Source organism: Schistocerca cancellata, chromosome 2 (genome assembly GCF_023864275.1).
Source record: "Schistocerca cancellata isolate TAMUIC-IGC-003103 chromosome 2, iqSchCanc2.1, whole genome shotgun sequence".
In the NCBI taxonomy this organism is placed as follows: domain Eukaryota; kingdom Metazoa; phylum Arthropoda; class Insecta; order Orthoptera; family Acrididae; genus Schistocerca; species Schistocerca cancellata.
Window position 1 is genome coordinate 15,460,263 of NC_064627.1, and position 27,101 is coordinate 15,487,363.

At 40.2% G+C, this 27,101-nt stretch overlaps 1 protein-coding gene across 1 annotated transcript in view; it reads right to left on the reverse strand.

The window, feature by feature from the left end:
• Positions 1-27,101, reverse strand: part of LOC126163202 (dynein axonemal heavy chain 3) — a 1,221,238-nt gene that overhangs the window by 771,211 nt on the left and 422,926 nt on the right. The window contains exons 22-24 of the mRNA XM_049920156.1: positions 16,012-16,180; positions 2,849-3,042; positions 2,519-2,647 (exon numbers count right to left, since the gene is read on the reverse strand). Of these exons, the coding sequence (XP_049776113.1) occupies positions 2,519-2,647; positions 2,849-3,042; positions 16,012-16,180 (492 nt within the window). The remainder of the gene's footprint in view (positions 1-2,518; positions 2,648-2,848; positions 3,043-16,011; positions 16,181-27,101) is intronic.

Sequence of the window (27,101 nt, forward strand, 5' to 3'; positions counted from 1 at the left end):
AGCAAGGCATATGGTATATATGTTTCATTAAGACCACTGAGGTTATTTTATTTCAACAAAACAAAACACATTTTGTGACAAAAATATGCATTTTGTTGGAATTGCAAGACAGAGTTAAAATACCTTCACTGATTTCTCTGGAAAGAAGTGTATAAGGCAGGGAAGAATTGTGTAAACCAATAGTGTAGGTGAACGCCAATAAAATGTTGGTTCTACTATGTCTGTTATAGTCAGTTATTACCCACTGTGTTATATTTGTTGTTTTAGAGGTATTATGTGATTTTTCTTTCAAGAAATATATGAGTAAATAGTGTACAAACTGCTAGTGATGGATACAATTTTCTTCTTCTTAGCATCCACACTTTCTAGAGAAGGAAAGTTGCTACTCACCATATAGCGGAGATGCTGAGTCGGGATAGGCACAACAAAAAAATTCACACAGTTATAGCTTTCGGCCATTAAAGCCTTTGTCAGCAGTAGACACACATACACACATGCGCATGCACACACACACACACACACACACACACACACAAACTCAACTTGCACATACGTCTGCAGTCCTAGAGAACTGAAACTATACTCTGGGACTGCAGACATGTGTGCAAGTTGCATTTGCTTGAGTGTGTGTGTGCATGTGTGTATGTGTGTCTACTGCTGACAAAGGCCTTAATGGCCAAAAGCTATGATTGTGTGAATTTTTTTGTTGTGCCTATCGCGACTCGGCATCTCCACTATATGGTGAGTAGCAACTTTCCTTCTCTTTCTGGTATTGTTACATTCCATCCTGGACTTTCCATTGTTTGATTTCATCCATACTTTCTAACGTACAAATACTTTTAAAGTGCCAGAATGAACTAGAACAAATAACATGTCTACAAAACACTGTACAATGTACTTGCAGTGAGACATTTGCAACTCCTGAAATCCATTACCCATAGTCTCTGGCTTGCCGAGGAGCATCACAGTCTTGGGTTCCTGCATAAACCACAAAAATCCATCACACGATGCCACACACAATCAGACCCGGCCTGCAGGCAGATCGTTGAGACTAAATCTGACGAGCAAGACCTGCACATTACTGTGAAACAGTGGGCTTCAGATTGGGAGGTCCGATCTATGAGATATATGCACAAAAAATGGCCTGCGGTTTTGGCTCATCACGGTAATCCACTTGTGTGACCAGCTATTCACGTGTCACAGACAGCACGTTGCTCAAATTAGACCACGGTGATCAATCCATGCAACAGATAATTTGTCCAAATACTCTGAGAATCAATAATGATTAGGACAGGTAGCAACTCACCATACAGATGATCACTGAGCCGCAGACAGGAATGCAGAAAAGACAATCACACTCTCACAACTAAATTTTTGGTCATAGTCTTTGTCAGTAAAATGAGAGCACACACACATTCACACAATCACTCAGACACAACTCCTGCACACATGACCGCTGTCTCCGGCCACTGCGTCTCCATCCTCTGAGAACCAGATCCAAGCAAAATGCTCCTCATGCCTCCCTGCCCTTGTCAGTAGCACATAGGCTAGCAGCAAGAAGTGGTGGCAGCACTAACTGCAACCTGAGGGGAGTGGGAGGAAGGGGAGAAGCATTAGAAATGAGGGAGTAGGGAAGCGGTGCATGTACTCAGCTGCACCCAATCAACGATGATGCATTACACCTCAATAAAGAAATCGCTTAATCTACTGACACAAAAATGAGATTTTTCCAGTGTTTTTTTCTCCCAGTTTCCCTGATATTTCCCTAACATGTTTGACATTCCCTGATTTCCGGAACCTGTGGCAACCCTGTAAGTACTTTTTTGGAGGGTACCAAGATTGGACAAGAAGGCCCGGGAAATATGTTTTTGGTGGGGTAATTACAACCTGTGAAGGCTGATGTGAAAATAGAGGTGTGTTGCTGTAAAGAGTCTGAATCTCAAGAAAAATGTTTGCCTCGAATACCAAGGCTGTATGAGAGGGAATGTTTGACATGGACTGGATGGCAGCTGTCAGAATGTAAGTACTGTTGTTTGTTAGTAGGTTTAATGTGAACTGAGCTGGCCTTCAGTCAGGATTACACTAACATCATGGAAAGCAGCATGGAATTTATTTGGGAGAATGAATTCGAAGGTCTGTTCTTAAGTTGCCAGAGTATACTTGCTATTGTAAAGTTGTGTCAAAGTAATAAAAACGAGATAACTCAGGGTTTTATGTTAAGGGGTTAAACAAATATACATGACATTTTTAATTCCAGTTTCAAATAATCAATCACTAATACAAATTCATAACAAGAAATCTTCATACTGGCGGATTTAAAGCTGTGGGACAGGCTACGAGTCGTGCTTGGGTAGCTCAGTCGACAGAGCACTTTCCCGTGAAAGGCAAAGGTCCTGAGTCTGACTCTCCGTCTGGCACACAGTTAATCTGCCAGGAAGTTTCATATCAGTATGGACTCAACTGCAGAGTGAAAATTTCATTCTCAGAATATCTTCATATACAGTCACACATCAATTACCTTCTGGCATCCACAAATCCTGTGGAATATAATGAGATTTCACCAATCATAGCATAATCAGGAACCATCATGGCGACTGTCCGGAACAAAACTTTGAGATTGTCTGGTAGCTCCTGGCGTCCTGCATACCTGCAAAGTTTTAGCATCATACAGAAGAATCAAATGGATTGCAGCAATGATGCTATCAGTATGTTGAAAATAGAGCATCTGCATTGTTAAACTGCGATTTCCTTTAAAGGATGATGACAATATGTAAGTTTTGTAAATGTAACATGTAAGGTATCAAGGCACATTTATTTACAGTTAGCCATTCAACTTGGAGTTACTTACCCTGGATTCATTGTTATAAAAATGGAACATGTTGGATCCAAGGAAAGTTCAGATCCTTCAAATATAAAACGCTCCACCTTCTGAGTAATTGCCATCTGAATGCTGTGAATCTGCTGAGCCACAACAGACAAAACTTCCAGTTCTATACGGTTGAATTCATCAAAACATGCCCATGCTCCTGCTTGTGCCAAACCCTTTTGAGAAGGAAACACATTTTTTAATTGCAAGAGAACGATTACATCCATCAGATCAAAACTGATTATTTACACTGGTGGTAAATACACAAAATATCATGAGGTATGTGGATTCTTTGCAAGTGCTTGGACTGGACATGGTCATGGTACTCAGATGAACATATATTCAGAATAAGAAGATTTGGGTCACTATCAAAAGTGACTACTTCTTCATTACAAGGTATGTGATATTTCCAATGTTGTGATGCTACAGAATTGTCTTCTTACTATTATCTTCCTGTTATTACAAAAAGTATATCCTCTAGTAGAAACTAGAACTTTGCATTTAGATCAAATTTATAGAAATTCATCATCATATTATGAACATAAGAGTCATGTAGCTGCTGCTAGGCTCCAATTCTTTCAGCATCATAAGAAATCTTCTGAATCTTATGCCATATGGGCAGCTGACCTTAAAGGCTTATCTCAGAAACGCGATTTTCATTGCGATAACAATAATTATAAATGAATGTTTGCCCAATCTTTATATAGAGATTTATACATCTATTTTGCTCCAGGTGACGGTTAGTGTTAACTGCACTTAAATACAAAATTCCATTACTGAGGAACTGCTATTGAGATGTAACACCTATAAAATCTCCAGTTCCAGACATAGCATGTTTGAAGAGGTGCAGGTGAGAAGCCCCTGTGTGGGTGAGGAGGAACACTTGCCTTTCCTCTACCAGACAAACAATACAAAACAGGAAAATTCACGAAGAAGATGCCAAATGGAAACCACCTGCGTAGCACATGTACCTGTAACCTTATTTAGGTGTGGTAATGGATAACAGGAAACACTGGATTTTAAGGAGGAATGATTTTGTAATAATGGCAGTTCATGATAGATCATGTCTCAACCACAGAAAAAAAAGACATTGGAGATATAGCAGTGGATGTTAAAAGACAGTTATTGCAGTGACTAGCGTTGCACAGTATTGTGGAGAAAACTCATGTTAACAGACTAAAGCAGATACAACACAAATGGATGGGCTTAATTTAAGGAGATGACACTGATGTAAGTGATGACACTGAAAATATATCAGCCAAATAAAACACTTTTGTTATCGTTACACTACACATTCCTGTACAAACGAGTCCAAGTATGGCACAGTTTTAAATATTGTGATTTTTTCAAAAGCAGTTAGCAAAATTCTAGTAAGACAAGCTCTTTACGTCATCCCACAAAGAGATGCTCTTGAATTTTTTAATTGCTTTAGATTCGTCTGTCTGTGTCTATATGTGATATAATGGTGGATGTATTACAAGCTCAACTGAGTTAATATTGATAGAAAGTCTGCTCGTCTCAATAAGTGAAAGCGGGCGGATGTATTGCGAGTTCTGCCGAGTTGATTTTGTTAAAAAATGTGTATTCCTCCAACTGTACATTAAAAAGTGTTGTCAAGATAGCAGAGTTTATTCGTATTTTCGATGACATCCATCTGTTCATCTATCCGTGACGTGCCGAGAATCCTACAAGAGGATCGAAACTAACAAGAAGAATTCACATGAGCAGAGGAGGGACGATCCGGAACCAGTATTGTCATACCAGTCTCCATGCGCAATAGTGATAACAAGAAAATGATGTATGTAAATTTAGGAATGTTAAATGCTGAATATATGTATTGAATATTGCAGGTCTGTTTATATTAGAGCCAGTTAAAGTTCACTCAGGATGAACGTACCTTCCATTTTTTCTTCAATCATTCTTTAAAAACATTCCTTTTATTTATTTAAGCAGCAAATTTTTATTCAGTTTCCAATACATATATTTATATACTACATTTTAGTCCCCCCCCTTCCCCGCCATTATTCAATGGCGACCATTCAAAGGACGGCACCGAGCGGGGTATGAATAGACCTTTCAATTGTTGAGAAAAAGATTTTTTTTTAAATAAATGATCCATTTTATCATTTCAAGAAACTAGGGAGGCCTTTGTTACATGTCCATGAGACTGGAACTATTAACAACTTGAAGGAGCAAATTAAAAATTGAATACTGCCTACAAACGAGACGCGCCGGGAATATGCATTTCAGCATATAAGGCCGCACTTGGCACCATCTCTCTCGCAGTAGATAGTCTGTTTTACTTACAAATATCATTCGTGGAAAGTGCATTTCTCTATAAAAGACAAAAATCTATATAAAGTCCACATTAAGGTGCAAAATAATTCTTTCAAATTACATTCCATTACACTGTTACATTCCAACCTGAATTTTCCATTGTTTGATCTTTCAAATTCTGTAAGACTCTATCAATAGGACTGTATCAGAGAATATTTAAGTTCATTAATGAAAATGCACATGAAGATGCTTTAATTGAATGATACCAATACAAACAAAATTTCATGTTTAAAAATTTTTCTTTTCATAATTTTGTTAAACACTGTTCACAATGGAGTCAAAGGAAATGGCCATTGTTGAAAATTTATTACAAAATGCAATATGCCAAGATGGCAGAAATCCAAGCTTGGCAACAGTTGAAGGTTTCCAACTCACGAACTGGCGGATGACTACCAAAACAACCAGGTTGGCATCCCATTATTAAAAAATGGAGACACTGGTAATACGACTAGTCATGATGCCACGTTTATGGTGCTCGATGAGGCAATTTCTCTGGTCTCAATGGAAAACATTTTTTCAAATAATGAAACTGAAGCACGCGACAGTGAAAATTCCTTTGATTATTTGCTTAAGATGTCGTGAACGCAAACACAGGAAACAGTTCACAAAAGCAATGCAAATACTAGAGAGATACACACTTTGACACAACTCATGCAACTAAAGGCCCGTCCACACGCAACGATCTGTCTGCGCAAATGTCTGTGCACATCACATCTGCGCAGACAGATCGTTGCGTGTGAACAGAACATTTGCACTAACTTGAGGTGTGTGCAAACCTGGAAGTTGGAGTTGGAGGTTTGAGCAAAACCTCTCAAAACCTGTGGGTTCAAACCACATCTGTGCAGACAAGTTGGAGCGTGTGGACAGGAGATCACCGCAAATCTGGCGCGAAACAGCTGTTTGCTCAGTCTAGTGTTTGTATTTGTGCGCACAGGGCATTAAAATAGCTGATACTCGTCAGTTTGTAAGTGAATTCATTGAAATATATAGCAACGACCCATGTTTGTGGAAGATCAACAGTAAAGAATATAGTGACCGAGACAAAAGACAGCAGCATACAATGCTCTAATTGAAAAATTGCGGACAGTTGACGCCTCGGCAAACAGAGTAACAGTAATAAAAAAAAAATTCGTTGTCAACTGTTTACCGAAAAGAGTTATCCAAAGTTCAGAAATCTAGAAAATCTGGTGTAGGAGTTTTGCATCCTGTAACAAAAGTTTGTAACAGGTTGCTTCTACACAGTAGCGAACTGAAAATGCCTACTCAGAAACAAAGTAAACCATAGCTCATTGGCCATGTAGGTATATAATCTCTAATAATATGGGCCTACTGTGTTTTAAACACGCCTACAACACCAAAAATATTATCTGTAACTTGACAGACTTAATTTACTTGACTTGCTTTCATGAACTCATCCTTCAGGACAGCGTAAATAGCTTCACATGTGTTGGGTATTATTTCACTCAACGCTTGTTTCGATATTGCAGTTGAAAATTCCAAATCCTTGTAGCCCCTTCCTGTTGCTAGGAATCTTAATGTTACCCCCAGCCGTTCATGAGGAGAAATTGCCCTTCTCATACAAGTATTTTTTCTCATAATATGAGGGGTTAAAAACTTTAAGAGATAATTATAAGTTTCGACATCCATCAGCAAATAATTTCGCCAGTCGTTAGGTTCGCCCTGCAACTCTCGCAGTAAATTTACGTGAGAAAACTGCTTTCGCTTTAGCAGCCACTGTCTACACCATTTTGACCGCTTTCTGTTTCCTGCGGTTGGTCTGAATGTTTTTTGCATCACAAGCTGCGAACACAGACCACAACAGAACTTCCTCCATTTCTATATTTCAAAATAACTGAATTAAATTTTTGACGTTTTACGGGGAGCGTAGTCGCTTGCCACTGCTATTCCTTTTCTACACCGACAGATGGCAGGCGAGTAGTAGATTGGGGTTTGTGTGGTGTGAACACATCACAATTGCAGCTATCTTTTGCATGTACAGACATCTGCGCCGATGTCTGCGCAGACAGATCGTTGCGTGTGGACTTGGCTTAATAACACAACAGTTTGCACAGCAAACTCAGGCATTTAACGATTTCAAGAATAGCATTAGTCAACAGTTCAGTGAGGTGAGCAAAGCTATATGCACTGAATTATCCGACAAATTATCCGGTACGTTCACAGAGCTCGGTAAACAACTAAAATGAGAAATAATTACCGACACGTCGTGCAATATAAATATGTTAATGGGAAAGGTAACATCCATAGACTATAAACAGGAACAACTTGTAGCTGGGTTACAAAACCTTAGTGAAGCATTTCTCAAATTCAGGAGACAGAACTAAAAACGGTAAAAAATGTGATGAACGCAGTCAACGAGCTGCTAGACTTATGCAAAAACCTACCTACAGAAATACACAAGTTGAGTCCAAGAGTAGATCATTTAAGTTTAGAGTCAGAATTTGCCAAAAAACAGAGAGATAAGTTATGTGCAGATGTAAAAGAAATAACTGAAATAGCTGAAGTCACGATGCTGGCTGGGGCTGGCACTCCCTTCAACAGCAAGTATGGAAGCCTAAGGGGCTATTTTGAAAAATATTTGAATAAAACCAGATACTGGATGAACCTGGGCTGGCACTGCCTTCAACAGCAAGTATGGAAGCCTAAGGGGCTATTTTGAAAAATATTTGAATAAAACCAGATACTGGATGAACCTAGTATCTCAAGTAGACGTGCTGAAAATTTTAAACAGCCGTCTTCCTGCTCACACTCGGAAAAAACTCATTACTATCTCTGAACACGATAAAGAATACTTTCTATCTGTACTGGACTCAATAGAGTTAGTATAAGAAGAGAGACCAGTACAACAGAAGCCTGTTAATATGTCAATAGCAACACAGAGATTTACGGACCTACAAGTAAACAATAGATTCGTAGTACCACATGCATGGCAAACTTACCCCACACAGACCTATGGTAATGGTAATGGTAATCACAAGGACAATGGAGAAAGCCGTAAATACAAAGGTGGATATGAAAGAAAAGGGCAAAAATTTAGGAAAAACAATTACATGGGCAAGTGGTTTATGGCCAGCCTGTACAATATTTACAAACATAAGCTAGCGGCAATAATCAGCTGATCGCTTGGCAAACGCAAAACAATAACTGACAACCGAATAACCCACAGACAGCAGAATTTGGACACCAAAGTAACATACATATGCCGAATAACACGCAGAGGCAAAGAGAAATTCACTCGAGAGCCTCTCAGGATAGTAATTGGCGTAACCTAGAGATCAATGCCATCACGACAACGGAAAACTTGAACCGGTGACGGTAGGACCCCGTTCTGTGATCTCGGAGGGGAGTGGGGCATGAGCTTGATCAAGACTTGCTTTATCAGATACGATCATGGTAATGATGTGAGAGATGATCTATATCAAGGTAATAAGGGTATGCAAAAAAATTGACAGAGGACTAGGTACAAGTTACTATTAAAGAAAAATATCTGACCTTGATGAACCCATTGTGCTTGACTAATTTGATGTCACAAGGATTCTTTCAAGAATTGAAGAAACGTGGATGTATGCCTACACTGTCAGTGCAAAATTGCAAGGTACAGACTGCCACTGGCCAGAAATCGAAAGGAGACAAGATACAAGTCTTAATTCCCATATAATAGGACAGTTTTCTGTACAATGCAAATTTTTGATAGTAGAGAAATTAATAGTTGAGTGTTTAATTGGTATGGATACCTTTCGGACATACCAAGTGCAAATTGATATACGAAAAGGCCAATGTCATTTCACTGTAAATAACCAATTATTTGTAAAAGGCATGATCAGATGTAAAACTGAAGTTACTCACAACCTTGAAGTTCAATTGGAAAATCTCATAGTTGTGTTTGTCAACACATACAGTAACTAACAGTCATCAGCAGAAGAAACAAAAATCAATACAATAAGCAGAAAGATAAGTGAATCAAAGTGCTTGTCTAAAGAACAGCAAGCAGAGCTTAGGGAACTGATACTTGCTTATGTACACGTTTTTGAAAAAAGACCATGTATTATTAAGGATTTTGTATACAGAATGGAAATGTATCCTCATGAAACTTTTTGTTCTACCTCATACCCTATACCATGGACAAAGAGGGAAGCAGTAAGAAAAGAGATTAACAGGATGCTTGAATGGAACATAATACAACCATCATTTTCCCCTTATTGTAGTCCTATCTTGGCTGTGTGTAAGCCAGATTGCAAGGTGCGCTTGGTCCTCCACACACATAACATTAATAAGATTATGTACCAGTCTGAACACATCCAGATAATGTAGAGGAACAGCTTATGAAATTCCACAATGCAAAATTTCTTACTATAATCAATCTCTGGTATTCGTATTGGCAGATAAAACTACATGAAGAAAGTCGAAGTATACTGTCTTTATATGTGGGGGCAGGAGCTTCAAATTTTCTAGTATTATGATTTGGATTGAACGTAAGTGCGGGTGTATTTACCTTCACACTTGACAGAGTGCTAGAGGCCGAACTTTTCACTAATGTAACAGTATATGTGGACAACCTTTCCGTCCCTACACCCACTTGGGTAGAACATTTAAGATTAATTGAACAAGTGCTGAGCCGGTTTTACAAATATAGAGTAACAGCAGATCTCAAGAAATCAAATTTTGGACAAGAAACGGTATAATTTTTAGGACACATAATCTCTTTGAAAGGCATACTGTCAGATCCCAAAAAACTTTATGCCATTAGGATATGCTCTTTTCCAGAAAACAAGAAATAATTAAAGGCATACTTAGGCTTAGTATCATTTTTCAGGAAATTCATCCCCCACCAACTTATGAACAGTGATCCTATACTCATTCTTCTCTGGAAAAACAGACCTTGGGTATGGGACAAGCAATGTCAGACCAATTTTGAAAACAATAAGCGAGCCTTATTAAATGCTAATATTTTATCTCAACCAGACATGAAAAAAGATTTTTGTTTATGCACCGACGCGTCTTCTCATGGCCTGGGTGCACGCCTTTTTAAAATAGTAGAAGAAGAAGGAAATATCATCCCTAAAGTTATTAGCTTCACCAGTCACACCTTACCTGAAGCTGAATGTTTTTATTCAGTCACAGAGTTAGAGGGTTTGGCTGTAATTTGGTCATTTAAAATGTTTGAATACTCCATTTGGGGTAAACACACAAAAGCGTACTGTGACCATCACTCCCTGTCATTTTTGTTAAGTTGTAAGTTGCTACACCGATGGATAGCCAGGTGGCATCTGTATCTTTAAGAATTCAATTTTGAAATCGTATATATAAAAGGAAATCAAAATGTAATAGCTGATGTTCTTTCAGACTACCACAAGGCTTAGAGGACTTCAACAATATTTTCGAGTAGGAAGGTGAAATAAGAGCTATGTTGATGGAGGACAAAACACTCAGACTATACTATGTCCACTTGTGTAAACATATAGAGCAGTTACAGCAGGAAGACACACTCTGGAGTAAGGTAACAGCATAACTTACACATAACAGCGATGAAAAATTAAAAAGGTTTTTTACTATTCACAAAGGTGTTCTATTCCACAGGAAACCTCCCAAACTAGAACAATGGTGCGTGTGTTTGCCAGAGGAATATGTGGATGATTTTATCTTATACACACACAATACTTGGGGCCATTATGGCACTGCAAAATGCATTGATAAAATAGCTAAATATTGCTATTTCCCCCACCTTAGACGAAGAGTGCAACACGTGTTAAGAAAGTGTATTGTTTACCAGAAAGCAAAACGGTCTAACATTTCCAAACAGATTACATCCCATTGTGGCTAAGAAACCTCTAGAAAAGCTGTCATTAGATGTGGCTGGACCCTATCCCAGAGGTAAAGGGGAGCAAAATATATAGTAGGCCTGTATGATATTTTCATTGTATGCTATACAGAAAGTTACAGCCAGTTCAATTATAAGATGAATTAATGAGGATTATTTTGCAAGAGTAGGAAACCCAGAAGTTATGTTAACAGATAATGCCTCGTATTTTGTGGGATGCAAATGGAAAGAGTTTGTAGATTCTAACCAAATCATTTACTATCAAAATTTCATCCCTAAGTTTCCCCCACAAAAAGGGTGTTTAAGAAATTCACCAGGTTTGTGAGGACCTGTGTAACTCATAAGCATACCAAGTGGATTGAATATGCCACTCCTTTCTTACAAGTTGTTAATAACCTCCCCTATACATCAACTGGATTTACACCAAATGAGCTTACGTTCAATTGCAAACAAGTAGATGAATCTACTAAGATAGCGATACTGGAATTATCACTGGATGATAAAATACGACAAGCAGTAATCAACCTTGAAACCTGAGCTCCATATAGGAAAGGAATTTGCGACAGAAAGCTGAAATGTACAACATAATTTTACATAGGACCAAAGGTGTTACTTAGAAAACATCCCAAATCCGCAAAAACTGGAAAAGCTGAACTGTAAGTAGCAATTACTATGCACCGGACCATACATAATTACCAAAATCCCCTTCCCGGGAGCATACAGATTGGCACATGCGAACACAGGTAAAGACAAGGGCCTTTACCCACACAAAGACTTGAGAATGTTTATATATTGAAGAAGGGCTGTATACCCTCCAAGTTGTACATATGAAAAGTAATATTAAATTTAGGATGCTCGAAAATCACATTCCAGAATTTATGTTGTTAGTTGGCAAGGAAAATTTCTGTTTAGGTTTTTTCTTATGTCAAATGTATAAATGATAAGATAAGTGAATGAAACAAGGAAGAATTTTACTTTTATGTGTCTAGAGATGACGATACTTTAAACACAATGCTTCGCCTTGCGAGTAGTCCAGTTGTAAGCGAATAAATTAACTTTTGATACCAATATGCATGGTAGCGCGCACTGCAATACATGACGTTAGTAGTAACAGAGTGACACAGCGCATGCGCATTGGGGAGAAAGCTAGTCAACAAACCACAAGCACGTGTGCGCCAGACAGACACAGCTGAAAGACCCAAAACAAACACCCCCTATGAGCTACTTCCTGCACTAGCATTTCTAGAGCGTATTGCATAAACTGGGACATAGAAAATTAAGGGAGAGTCTATACTACAACTACGACTATCTACACAATACATACAAAGAAAGATAAGCTAAGCGATTATATACACGGAAAGGGAATTTTAAACTACGAGATATTTACAGAAGTTACAATACTATGTACATTATATCTATATATTTACAAATTTAAGTATTGAAAGCACACGCACTAATTATAATTAAGGGACCATAAAACCTCTGCTGCAGGTAAACAAGCGAGTACAATATGAGTGGCAAACTAAATAAGGTGTCGCATCATGCCTATAATACAGATTTATACGGTAAGTACAAGTTTTCTGATGTCACCACTGCACACTGAAGTGAATGAATACATGGTCGAATATATGAAATAGGTACTAGTGACCATCAAGCCAGTGTACACTTAACTATGAAGATTTAGTTTTAAGTTAGTATTAAGTTTTTTCTTCCAGGGAACAATGCATCGATACGTCCTAAAACTGACGAAAGATATGTCTGCTTGTGTCTGTATATGTGTGGATGGATGTGTGTATGTGTGCGAGTGTATACCCGTCATTTTTTTCCCCCTAAGGTAAGTCTTTCCGCTCCCGGGATTGGAATGACTCCTTACCCTCTCCCTTAAAACCCACATCCTTTCGTCTTTCCCTCTCCTTCCCTCTTTCCTGACGAAGCAGCCGTTGGTTGCGAAAGCTAGAATTTTGTGTGTATGTTTGTGTTTGTTTGTGTGTCTATCGACCTGCCAGTGCTTATTAGGTTTATCGACGGCCACTCCACAGTAAAATCCTCCACGAGTTAAGACAGCTAGCACCGCGGGACTTTCTCAGCCTGTAGTCTGCAAGTAGATGGCCACTGTACCAGGCAGATGGCTCAGTACGTGTACCCACTCTTCTGCTGTGTGGGTTTCCAGCAGTATCATAGTGCCAAGAAATGAAGGATTTTAGATGTTGAGGCCAACGCTATTCATCGGACCTGCACCACGAACTGAGTGCAGTTCGTATCGAGGTTCTGACATGAGGTCCACACCACTACCACCTATGCAGTACAATTTCCAGCCACTCTGTGTCGAGCCTCAGCCATCACCAAAAACCGAGAGTAGCTGCAGCACCTACACGTAGGATGGCCCCATAGATTTTGACCTCCTGTCACTGCCTATTAAGGTACTTCCGACAATGAGGCACCTGCAGATGTCGATGCACATGAAAATATCAAATATGTCCGACCACTTCCTCCAAATGCATCAATTACATCATCAGAGCCTGTGGCCGAGATGCTTGTCATCAGCCCTTTATTGTTCGCTAGACACCTGAGCACACACATACTCCCTCATTGCTTTTTTTTGGAAAAACACTCACTTTCAATAGTTTTGGATTTCACTGTGTTACTTAAATTATTCTGTACTTGTGCAAGCATTATGCCACAATTTACTGGCCTGTGCCAACCCAGAGGTCTAAAGCAGGCAGTACCTGAGTGCCAGGGGATGTTCTCAGTTCGCCCTCTGAGCACGTACAGGGGAGGGGGGGGGGGGGGGGGGGCAACCTATGAGGTGATCATATCTTAATTTGCTGAATGCATGAGCGGTCTGTCCACCTCAATCCTCAACCTGGGACAGTTTGGTCTAGAAACCAGCCCCTTTTGGCTTGTCAGCTTTGTTTAATAGATTTACTTAACATGACCTTGCCTGAGAAAATCTCATATGCAGTTTGAGTTTCAATCTTATGCACTGTTTTAATCTATCTACTAGATGCATAATTCCACCCTGGGCTACAATTAATTATTATCAAAAAGTGTTCACAAGCCTAAAAAAAGACAACCTGTTCTGATGCTAAAATTGCAACAAGTGTGAAAACAAAAACAGACTGAACAATGATAAGAAAGCAATATGCGAATGGCGCCGATATTTATCATGCATAGTACAAAGAAATATGTTCACTAATATGCTCGAAGACATGAGAGTTAACTGACTTTCTATTAAAACCCTACATTTTATGGTAAACTCAGGCATATTGTAATTCAGAACCTTTAACAAATAACGAATTCTCTTATAAAATAAAAATAATAATGAAAACATAATATTTATAATACAAAATTAGTTCAATCAACTCAGAATTTACATTCAAAAGTGGTGATAAACATTCCTAATGGTATGGAACATTTGAAAAGTTCAAAGATAGCAACTATCCCAAAACAAATGTCTATGGTAATCGGCAGCATTCCAGAAATAAGAATAGTTTGAGTCAAAGCAGCAAAAGGAGGCAGAGAATATGTTAGATGAATTTAAAGAAGCACTCGATCAAAGTATTCATTATTAAAAAGGTCAGAATAGTGTCATTCACTTATTGTCTGTCACACTCCTCCTTACCCTCATTTTACACAAGTATCATGATGCAAACTCATCAGTGGCAAGTCAATGCTGAAGGTTTCAGTTGTGCACAAGTTTCTAAATGGTGCAATCTGATAATTAGAGCTAATATCAAAAGTGACTAATAAAGGAGATTTCATCGTCAAATTATATTTTTTCTGCTGTAAACCATTTGTAACATCTGATACTGGAATGATTCTTTGAATTTTAATACCCTGTCAATACACACTGATCAGGCATAACATTATGACCACTGACCTACTGCCAATATAAACCCGTCCAGTCTACAAAAGCATCTCCCAGCGAGGAACAACTGCTAGGCAGACACGCACGGTGCACGTGGTACGAGTGAGCACGCTTTCTGTGTGTGTAGAATGGGAACGACAAACGACCAATGGGTCAGCATGAGCATTTCGAAAACTGCACGACTTGTTGGGTGTTTGAGGAGTGCTATGGTGAGGGCCTTCAACACGTGGCAAAACCAATGTGAAACCACATTCAAACATTGTGGGATTGGGTAACCACCCCTCATTACAGACGTTGGACATCATAGGCTGGGCAGACTGATAAAACTGGAGAGGTGATGAACTGTGATGGAACTAAAATCAGATTTCAATGGTGTACAAGTGTGTCTGAACACACAGTGCAGCCGATGACCCATGCATGTGCCAATAATGACATCGGCAATTATGACTGAATGGGCATATGACCATTGGCACAGTGGCACAGCATTGCATGGTCTGGTGGCAGAGCATTGCATGGTCTAATGAATCCCAATACCTTATTCAGATTGCTGATGAGAAGGCTCAAATCCATCATCTTCCAAGGGTGCAGCTCCTTGACGCCTGTACTCATGACAATCACATTTTCTGACAGAAGTGACATTTTTCAACAAGATAATTTGCCATGTCACAAGGCCAGGAGTGTGACGGAGTGGTTTGAGGAACACAGTGGTGAGTTCCAATTAATATGCTCATGCGCCAAATCGCCAGATCTGGACCCAGTCGAACACATCTGGGATGTCATTGAGTGTGGCATCAGAGTTCATTACCTTCCTCCCAGAATTAATGGGAATTAGCTGACTTGTATGTGCAGATGTGGTCCCAACTCCCTCCAGTGATCTACCGAGGCCTCATTGCTTTCGTGCCATGAAGTGTTGCTGCTGTTACCTGTGCCAAAGGTTGATATACCGGCTATCAGTAGGTCGTCATAACATTCTGGTTGCTCAGTCTCCCAGTTACACAGCTGCTACATGGAGCATACGTTATCTTATCGTCACATTTTTAAGCAAGCATATTTTGTTACACTAACTTATAATCTTGACAGTTCATTAGCCAAATACCAACTTACCTTAAAAAACTTTCCCATTGCCTTGTAATCCAACCCATCGGAGCAATTGAACACGACACACTGTTTGGCCACAGCTTTTGCAAGATCCTTGGTTGTCTCCGTCTTGCCAGTACCAGCAGGGCCCTCTGGTGCACCTCCCAAGTTCAGCTTTAGGGCACCCATAAGAGTTCTGAAGCATAACAATTAATGGTTTAATGTGTGTCTCAAGCTGTGTTAGACATAACAGTAACTTCGTATCCCATTCCTCTAATAAAAATATTTGGTCAAGGTGTAGCAAAATCAATTTGACATTTTCAATGGAACTAGTCAATGGTACTCTCCCATTTTCTAGTAAAGAACATGATACACACATGTAATTCATTTTGCAGACAATAACATTTGTCACACTGTATTATTTGTTTATTTTATTTACATTCATACAGTTAGCAATAAATTACTTATTTATGTATGAATATAAAAATACATCTAGAAGGTATTTTAATTGCCATTCTAAGAAACTGTATTCACATTTTGTGGACCCATGTCACATTTAATCAACACAGCACAATTAGGTCCACAAACATGCCTACTTTGTTTATAACAATAATACTTTGATAAGAATAACAACAATAACAATAATGATAATGATTAAGCATAAGCATAATATTGTTATTATTATTATGATTATTATTAGTGTTAATATTAAGTAATGATACAATCAAAATAATGAACTGCAAGTAAAATATACACATGGTAGCTTCTCTCTATGTAACACTCAATGCTAATATAATACATCTAGTTGGGCATGTTTGTGGACACAGTTGTGCTGTGTTGATTAAACCTTTTTTTTTTCAAAGCAGCTAGGCATGTTTGTGCACATAGTTGTGCTGTGTGATTAAATGTACTTTGTTAACAATGATCTCAAAACTTTCTATTAAAGTATGAGGGATAGAAAAACTACCCCATAGCTTTTCATTGTAAAGAACTATATAAAACTAAACTGATTTCTGAATTATTTTCTGAAAGCAGGAATACCACCTTTGCAGATAAATTGTGAAAAGAACTTAAGTTGAAAGGAAAATTATAAATGTCAGGGGCAGTCAGAGGGAGAAAAAAATTATGTGAACGGCATATTATTTCAAAAACATAAACTTTAACTGTTAATACATTTATCCGCCTGTGAGACAAGATGATGAATGTCTTCATGGCAAACTTTTTGTGGTTGTCTACAGAATGATGAGTGCACCCAGGCTTCCCATCTTTGTCTGAAGAAAACCGATAATTGTGAGAGTCTTTCTTAATGGTTCTAAAAATATGGAAATCAGATGGGAAAGGATTGGAACTGTATGGATGACATGTAATAGCTTTCCAGCAAAACTTCTTCACTCAGGGTTGCCACAAGTTTACCCAAGTGAAATTCAGTGATATTCCTCTGATTTCCAGATAAGTTTTAGCAATTTTCTCTGACAAATTTTGAGCAATCTCATAATTGCTAACCCTAAATCGGAAAAAATTCTGACAAAAACATTTTAGTCACAAATTTTTCTTCTGTTACTGTTAGCTTTCTTATTTAGTTGTCTTATTTAATTTTTAAATACACAAATGGTGAACATTACATCGTAAAACACTCAGGCAAAAATGCTACAAACATATCAGTCCTCTTCAAATGCGGAATAAACAATGGCACACTTCTGCATGTCTATGATGTGTCCTGCACAAAACAATTTTATAAAAGCAAAGAATTAAAGTGTTTACAGAAAATTTTACTTGGTTAAAATTGTTCTTCATGTAATATCTATGATGGCAATATATTTGAAATCATAATTAAAAAGCTTATGTGGCAAAATCCAATATTTAATTACAATTTATCACTCCAAAATCTTATACATCATGTTGAATATTATGATTTTAAGGTATGTATAGTAAGACCATGTGATAACTCCATCAATGGTTGTAAAGATAAAACATACTTTCCATGGAATCAAACCTTTTAAACATATGTGACAGCATCAAATCATCACACAAATAGTTTGAATCACAGCGCAAGAATTTAATATGAGCACAGCACTGTTCTACAGATTAAAAACAATAACAAATTTATAGTTATATCAAAAATGCTAACAATCGTATCATTAAATGAGAATGAAACAGAAGAGTTGCCTTTTCATTAGTAGTTGAATATGTGAAAATTCAGCAACTTTCAGAAATTAGTTGACACTTTCAGTCCTTTCATGTAAACTCCAAACAAATTTTAAGCTGTGTGAAAACACACTGCACGTATAAAATGAGCAGTCGAAGGATTCAGGAATTATATTCAGTCTTAAATGATAGTGTGTGTAATTTTACATAGCTGCAGTCCAAATAATTACGAGCAGTCACAATAATTACCACCTGGGACTGGAGGATTAAGCAAATGGAATCACCATACACAAGTCCTAAAGGATATACAAATAAAGATATACAAATAAAAATAATAACATTATATTTCTTCACCCTTTGTATACAAGGGTTATCATTTATTAGGTGCAGGCATAAGAAATTTAAAATTTGTACTCGAAGTTAACTTTCAGCAAATACGGAATATTTACATGCCCAATATCAAATACAATGTATCTGAAAATATGTTAAGGAAGAAAATAATAATTTTTAGCAATAATTCAAATCATAACTACACAACATTGTAACACATTGCTGAAAACGGCAATTCACTTGTGCTTTAACAACACTGATTTACTACTATTCATTTTTTGTTCTTTCTCCACCAATGTACGTCATGAGGACAAAAGTTGCAACAGATGTGAGATCAAAAACTGTTCTTCAGAATACTTCTTTCTTTCTGCAGAGGATTATCAGTTGTCATGCACCATCCTGACAGATTATTAGTGTCTGTTAGGTTAGGACACAAACCTACATTCTCGAATAGAAGTCCAATTGAATTTCAAAAGTTGAGATAGATACTGACAGACTGAAGCAGCGATGTGGGTAATGACATGAACATGAAAAGGCTGGGAAGTAAGAGGTTCATCCACAAAATGGTTGTGAGGCTCCTTCAAAACTGATGGAAGTGGAGTAAAAAATATTTTAAGATACATGACTGGAAATACAGGGTGTATCAAAAGGAATCATCCGGTTTAGAGAAATCATAACTACTGTGTTCTGTGTGATATGTATGCGAACCACATACTGTTGGAAAGAGAAAACTCTCAAGTTTTACATGGTTCTTGCTAGGTAGCAATCGTGTGTGCCCCCTTCAGTTCTAGGAAAAATGGTGTTGGGACAAAAGAAAGCATTTTGTGTGCAGTGTGGGTCAGTAATAACTGTTCAGCATGACTTTTGTTGTAGGTATGGTGTGGATCTTCCTACAGCACAGAGCATTAGATGATGGCATGAACAATTCCAAGAAACAGGTTGTTTGTGTAAAGGCAAAACGCTGGGATGTCCCCCAAGCGTCTGACACAGACGTCAAATGCAGCTGCCATAGTTTCACAAGGAGTCCGAAGAAATCCATTTGCTGTGCAGCTCGACAGTTCATCATACTGCCGATGTCCATCCAGCATATATTGCATCAACATTTGCACATAAAACTAAACAAAATTTAGTTACTACAAGCTCTTTGTGTAAGGCAACATTCCACTAAAATAGAAAGGTTAATTGTCATAATTGAGAATATGCGGTATGGAACAACCACATGAAGTTATACAACATGACAGGGACTCTCCAAAATTTAATGTGTTTTGTACAGTTTCACATATCTCAATATGCTTCAGAACTTTTTTTTTCAGCAGCTGGAGACTGATTCGAACTATTTCATTTACCAACGGGATGGGGCACACCCACACTCGCATCTTGAAGTGCAGCAATTTTTAAATAGAAGGATTACTGAACGATGGATTGGTCACACAGGACAAATGATTCAGCCTTACATTACCGGCCTCCGAAGTCACTGGACCTGACTGTATGTGATTATTTCTTGTGGGGGTTCATAAAATGCCTCTGTTACTAACAACAATGAATGAACTGAGACATGGCATAACAGTAGCTGTGGAAGCTGTAACTCAAGACATGCTTGCTGCAGCGTGGGAACAATTAGAATACCGCATTGACATATGCCGTGCTTCTCAAGGCGGTCATATTGAATACCTATGAAAACATTTCCCATTCATCAAAAAACAAAATTCATTGTATGTGTTTATTAGTTTGAGGAATATAGGTGTGCCAACCTGAATGAATGTTTTGATATACCCTGTACTTTTGGTATCAGTTTGTGTCACACATTTTGTACGTAATTTCTTTATGAGTTTTCTTATCTTTGTGTACAGTCAACATCTGGCATATAAGCTGCCTGGCTATTAATTTTCCTAAATTTGCTGGGATTGATAAGGGCTGTCTGCTATGTCAAGATTCTGGCACTCTAATGCTTTCTTGGACGACAAGAGACAGTGCGGTGTTGGGTTACACGACTCACACGTCTCTTCCAGTTGACCTACACATTGTGCATGCAGTCGATCCTCTTCTTTGGATTATCAGCTACGCTGATCTCACCGTTTAATTCATCTCTGAAGACTGTACCACATTAAAGGTAATATTATTAACCAGCTCTATATTCTTGAAATAAATTATGTACTCAGCATATTGTCAGTTCAACAACAATATATTTTCAACTCTCGTCCCAAAGTAAAAATAATTCTGTACAAACTCCACCAAGTCAACTGGTTTCAAGATATATGTCAGAATCTACTAAACACTCATACAGTTACATATGTTCTGCCTCATGCAGAGCCAAGACATAAAGTAAAAGTCTCTATATAATAGATGTTTCATCTGCCTCTGTAACAATCCTCATGGCACCACAAATCATGGAACATTATACAAACATTCTTTGACATTTTGATATGACTTCCAAGGCTCTAATGGTAACCACTTGTTGGAGCCGCTCATCTGATGCAGCTCCTGGCTCCTCGTGACAGCTGTCCTTCCTGCACACACAGACATGTGTGTTGCAGTAAAAAGGCTCTCTCACCCTCATCATTAAAATATTGGGTGTTCACGAACAGTGGAGAGCCAAGTGTTTCTAGAAGTTATACTGAAATTCTCGAAGCACTACATATCCCTCCGCTTAGCTCGAACACGTGATATTTTACACATACTCATCATGTACATTAATATTTATCACAACATTAATTTATTTTTCAATCAGTTTGTATATTGTTTTTTTCTAGCAATCGTGTACATAATACATAGCTCTTCTACTTTTTTTTTGTTGCAATAATAATTATCTCAGCACTGCATTTAACATTGAAGTTAGGATTTTCATATAATCCTAACTTCAATATTACATGCAATGCTCAGATAATTATTACTGAAACAAAAAAAAGAAGAGCTATGTATTAGATACACAATTGCTGGGAAAAAAATTCTATAAACTGATTGAAAAAAAAATATATAAAAACAAATATGCTGTAACGAACCAAACGAGAAAGTTCTGGTATGTTGATAGACACAATAAAAAACACAAACACACACACAAATATTCAAGCTTTCGCAACCCAAGGTTGCTTCATCAGCAAAGAGGGAAGGAGAGGGAAAGACGAAAGGATGTGGGTTTTAAGGGAGAGGGTAAGGAGTCATTCCAATCCCGGGGGTGGAAAAACTTACCATAGGGGGAAAAAAGGGCAGGTATACACTACTGCACACACACACATATCCATCCGCACATAAACAGACACAGACAGACATATGTAAATGCAAAGAGGTTGGGCAGAGATGTCAATCGAGGCGGAAGTACAGAGGCAAAGCTGTTGTTAAATGACGGATGAGGTACAAGGGGCGGCAACTTGATATTAGCGGAGGTTGAGGCCTGGTGGGTAATGGGAAGAGAGAATATATTGAAGGACAAGTTCCCATCTCCGGAGTTCTGATAGGTTGGTGTCAGTGGGAAGTATCCAGATAACCCGAAGGGTGTAACACTAAGCCCAGATGTGCTGGCCGTGCACCAAGGCCTGTTTAGCCACAGGGTTATCCTCATTACCAACAAACACTGTCTGCCTGCGTCTGTTCATGCGAATGGACAGTTTGTTGCTGGTCATTCCCTCCATAGAAGGCTTCACAGTGTAGGCATGTCAGTTGGTAAATCATATGGGTGCTTTCACACTTGGTTCTGCCTGTGATCGTGTACACCTTCCGGGGTACAGGACAGGAGTAGGTTGCGGTGGGAGGGCGCATGGGACAGGTTTTACACCGGGGGCGGTTTCAAGTGTGGGAGCCAGAGGGTAGGGAAGGTGGTTTGGGGATTTCATAGGGATGGACCAAGAGGTTACAAAGGTTAGCTGGACGGCGGAAAGACACTCTGGTGGAGTGGGGAGGATTTCGTGAAGGATGGATCTCATTTCAGGGCAGGATTTGAGGAAGTCGTATCCCTGCTGGAGAGCCACATTCAGAGTCTGATCCAGTACCAGAAAGTATCATGTCACAAGTGGGGCACTTTTGGGGTTCTTCTGTGGGAGGTTCTGGGTTTGAGGGGATGAGGAAATGGCTCTAACCAGGTCGGGATGGTAGTTGCGGGATGGGAAAGCTGTTTTCAGGTTATTTGTGTAAAGGTTCAGGGATTCAGGACTGGAGAAGATTCATTTGCCACAAAGTCCTAAGCTGTAGGGAAGGGACCGTTTGATATGGAATGGGAGCCAGCTGTCATAATGGAGGTACGTTGCTTGTTAGTGGGTTTGATGTGGACGGATATGTGAAGCTGGCCATTGGACTCATGGAGGTCAATGTCGAGGAAAGTGGCATGGGATTTGGAGGAGGACCAGGCGAATCTGATGGAATCAAAGGAGTTAGGTTGGAGAGGAAATTCTGGAGTTCTTCTTCAATGTGAGTCCAGATCATAAAGATGCCATCAATAAATCTGTACCAAACTATGGGTTGGCAGGCTTGGGTAACCAAGAAGGCTTCCTCTAAGTGACTCATAAATAGGTTGGCGTACGAGGGGCCATCCTGCTACCCATGGATGTTCCCTTTAATTGTTGGTATGTCTGGCCTTCAAAAGTGAGGAAGTTGTGGGTTAGGGTGAAGCTGGCTAAGGTAATGAGGAAAGAGGTTTTAGGTAGGGTAGCAGGTGATCGGCATGAAAGGAAGTGCTCCATCACAGTGAGGCCCTGGACATGCAGGATATTTGTGTATAAGGAAGTGGCATCAATGGTTACAAGGATGCTTTCCGGGGGTACCACATTGGGTAAGGATTACAGGCGTTCGAGAAAGTGGTTGGTGTCTTTGATGAAGAATGGGAGACTGCATGTAATGAGTTGAAGGTGTTGATCTACATAGGCAGAGATACCTTCTGTGGGGGCTTGGTAACCAGCTACAATGGGGCGGCCAGGATGTTTGGGTTTGCTATTTTTAGGAAGAAGGTAGAAGGTAGGGGTGCGAGGTGTTGGTGGGGTCAGGAGGTTGATGGAGTCAGGTGAAAGGTTTTGTGGGGACCTAAGGTTCTGAGGATTCCTTGAAGCCCACCTGGACATCAGGAATGGGATTACCGTGGCAAACTTTGTATGCAGTGTTGTTTGAAAGCTGACGCAGTCCGTCAGCCAGATAGTCCCAACGAACTAGTACCACAGTCGTGGAACCCTTGTCAGCCAGAAGAATGACGATGGATCGGTCAGCCTTCAGATCACGGATAGCCTGGGCTTCAGCTGTGGTGATGTTGGGAGTAGGATTAAGGATTTTCAATAAAGATTGAGAGGCAAGGTTGGAAGTGAGAAATTCCTGGAAGGTTTTGAGATGGTGATTTTGAGGAAGAGGAGGTGGGTCCCACTGTGAGGGAGGATGGAACTGTTCCAGCCAGGGTTCAATTTGCATAGTGTCTTGGGGAGTTGGATCATTAGGAGTAGGATTAGGATTATTTTTCTTCGTGGCTAAGTGATATTTCCAGCAGAGACGATGAGTGGAGGACAGTAAATCATTGACGAGGGCTGTTTGGTAGTACCTGGGAGTAGGGCTGAAGGTGAGGCCTTTGGATAGGAGAGAGGTTTCGGACTGGGAGAGAGGTTTGGAGGAAAGGTTAACTACTGAATTGGGGTGTTGTGGTTCCAGATTGTGTTGATTAGAATTTTGAGGTTTTGGGGGGAGTGAAGCTGGAAGTGGGAGATTGAGTAGATGGGAGAGGCTGGGCCTGTGTGCTATGAGAGGAGGTTGAGGTTTCTTGGAAAGGTTGAGGAGGGTGAGTGAGTTGCCATTCTGGAGGTGGGAAACCAGGAGATTGGATAGCAAGCAACAGAACCTCCATTATGACAGCTGCCACCCCTCATGACCTGGTACAGAAGCAAATAGCTAGAGCCACTTCCTCATCCCCTCAAACCCAGAACCTCACACAGAAGAACCCCAAAAGTACCCCACTTGTGACAGGATACTTTCTGGTACTGAAATGAGATCCATCATTCATGAAATCCTCCCCACTCCACCAAGAGTGTCTTTCCACCGTCCAGCTAACCTTTGTAACCTCTTGGTTCATCCCTATGAAATCCCCAAACCACCTTCCCTACCCTCTGGCTCCCACACTTGTAACCGCCCCCGGTGTAAAACCTGCCCCATGCACCCTCCCACCACCACCTACTCCAGTCCTGTAACTCGGAAGGTGTACACGATCACAGGCAGAGCCACATGTGAAAGCACCCACATGATTTACCAACTGGCATGCCTACACTGTGAAGCCTTCTATGTGGGAATGACCAGCAACAAACTGTCGATTCGCATGAACGGACACAGGCAGACAGTGTTTGTTGGTAATGAGGATCACCCTGTGGCTAAACAGGCCTTGGTGCACAGCCAGCATATCCCTTCAGGTTATCTGGATACTTCCCACTGACACCAACTTATCAGAAGTCCGGAGATGGGAACTTGCCCTTCAATATATTCTCTCTTCCCGTTTCCCACCAGGCCTCAACCTCCCCTAATTTCAAGTTGCCGCCCCTCGTACCTCACCTGTCATTCAACATCATCTTTGCATCTGTACTTCCGCCTCGACTGACATCTCTGCCCAACCTCTTTGCATTTAAATGTCTGCCTGTGTCTGTATATGTGCGGATGGATATATGTGTGTGTGTGTGTGTGTGTGTGTGTGTGTGTGTGTGTATACCTGTCCTTTTTTCCCCCTAAGAATAAAACCCATATCCTTTTGTCTTTCCCTCTCCTTCCCTCTTTCCTGATGAAGCAACTTTGGGTTGCGACAGCCTGAATATTTGTGTGTGTGTTTGTGTTCTTCATTGTGGCTATCAACATACCAGCACTTTCTCATTTGGTAAGTTACAGCATATATATATATATATATATATATATATATACCTAAAAACAAAGATGATGTGACTTACCAAATGAAAGTGCTGGCAGGTCGACAGACACACAAACGAACACAAACATACACACAAAATTCAAGCTTTCGCAACAAACTGTTGCCTCATCAGGAAAGAGGGAAGGAGAGGGAAAGACGAAAGGATGTGGGTTTTAAGGGAGAGGGTAAGGAGTCATTCCAGTCCCGGGAGCGGAAAGACTTACCTTATGGGGAAAAAAGGACAGGTATACACTCGCACACACACACACACACACACACATATCCATCCACACATATACAGACACAAGCAGACATATTTAAAGACAAAGAGTTTGGGCAGAGATGTCAGTCGAGGCAGAAGTGCAGAGGCAAAGATGTTGTTGAATGACAGGTGAGGTATGAGTGGCGGCAACTTGAAATTAGCGGAGATTGAGGCCTGGTGGATAACGGGAAGAGAGGATATATTGAAGAGCAAGTTCCCATCTCCGGAGTTCGGATAGGTTGGTGTTAGTAGGAAGTATCCAGATAACCCGGACGGTGGAACACTGCGCCAAGATGTGCTGGTCGTGCACCAAGGCATGTTTAGCCACAGGGTGATCCTCATTACCAACAAACACTGTCTGCCTGTGTCCATTCATGCGAATGGACAGTTTGTTGCTGGTCATTCCCACATAGAATGCATCACAGTGTAGGCAGGTCAGTTGGTAGATCACGTGGGTGCTTTCACACGTGGCTCTGCCTTTGATTGTGTACACCTTCCGGGTTACAGGACTGGAGTAGGTGGTGGTGGAAGGGTGCATGGGACAGGTTTTACACTGGGGCAGTTACAAGGGTAGGAGCCAGAGGGTAGGGAAGGTGGTTTGGGGATTTCATAGGGATGTACTAAGAGGTTACGAAGGTTAGGTGGACGGCGGAAAGACACTCTTGGTGGAGTGGGGAGGATTTCATGAACCCACTCCACCAAGAGTGTCTTTCCGCCGTCCACCTAACCTTCGTAACCTCTTAGTACATCCCTATGAAATCCCCAAACCACCTTCCCTACCCTCTGGCTCCTACCCTTGTAACCGCTCCCGGTGTAAAACCTGTCCCATGCACCCTCCCACCACCACCTACTCCAGTCCTGTAACCCGGAAGGTGTACACAATCAAAGGCAGAGCCACGTGTGAAAGCACCCATGTGATCTACCAACTGACCTGCCTACACTGTGATGCATTCTATGTGGGAATGACCAGCAACAAACTGTCCATTCGCATGAATGGACACAGGCAGACAGTGTTTGTTGGTAATGAGGATCACCCTGTGGCTAAACATGCCTTGGTGCACGACCAGCACATGTTGGCGCAGTGTTACACCGTCCGGGTTATCTGGATACTTCCTACTAACACCAACCTATCCGAACTCCGGAGATGGGAACTTGCTCTTTAATAAATCCTCTCTTCCCGTTATCCACCAGGCCTCAATCTCAGCTAATTTCAAGTTGCCGCCACTCATACCTCACCTGTCATTCAACAACATCTTTGCCTCTGCACTTCTGCCTCGACTGACATCTCTGCCCAAACTCTTTGTCTTTAAATATGTCTGCTTGTGTCTGTATATGTGTGGATGGATATGTGTGTGTGTGTGTGTGTGTGTGTGCGAGTGTATACCCGTCCTTTTTTCCCCATAAGGTAAGTCTTTCCGCTCCCGGGACTGGAATGACTCCTTACCCTCTCCCTTAAAACCCACATCCTTTCGTCTTTCCCTCTCCTTCCCTCTTTCCTGATGAGGCAACAGTTTGTTGCGAAAGCTTGAA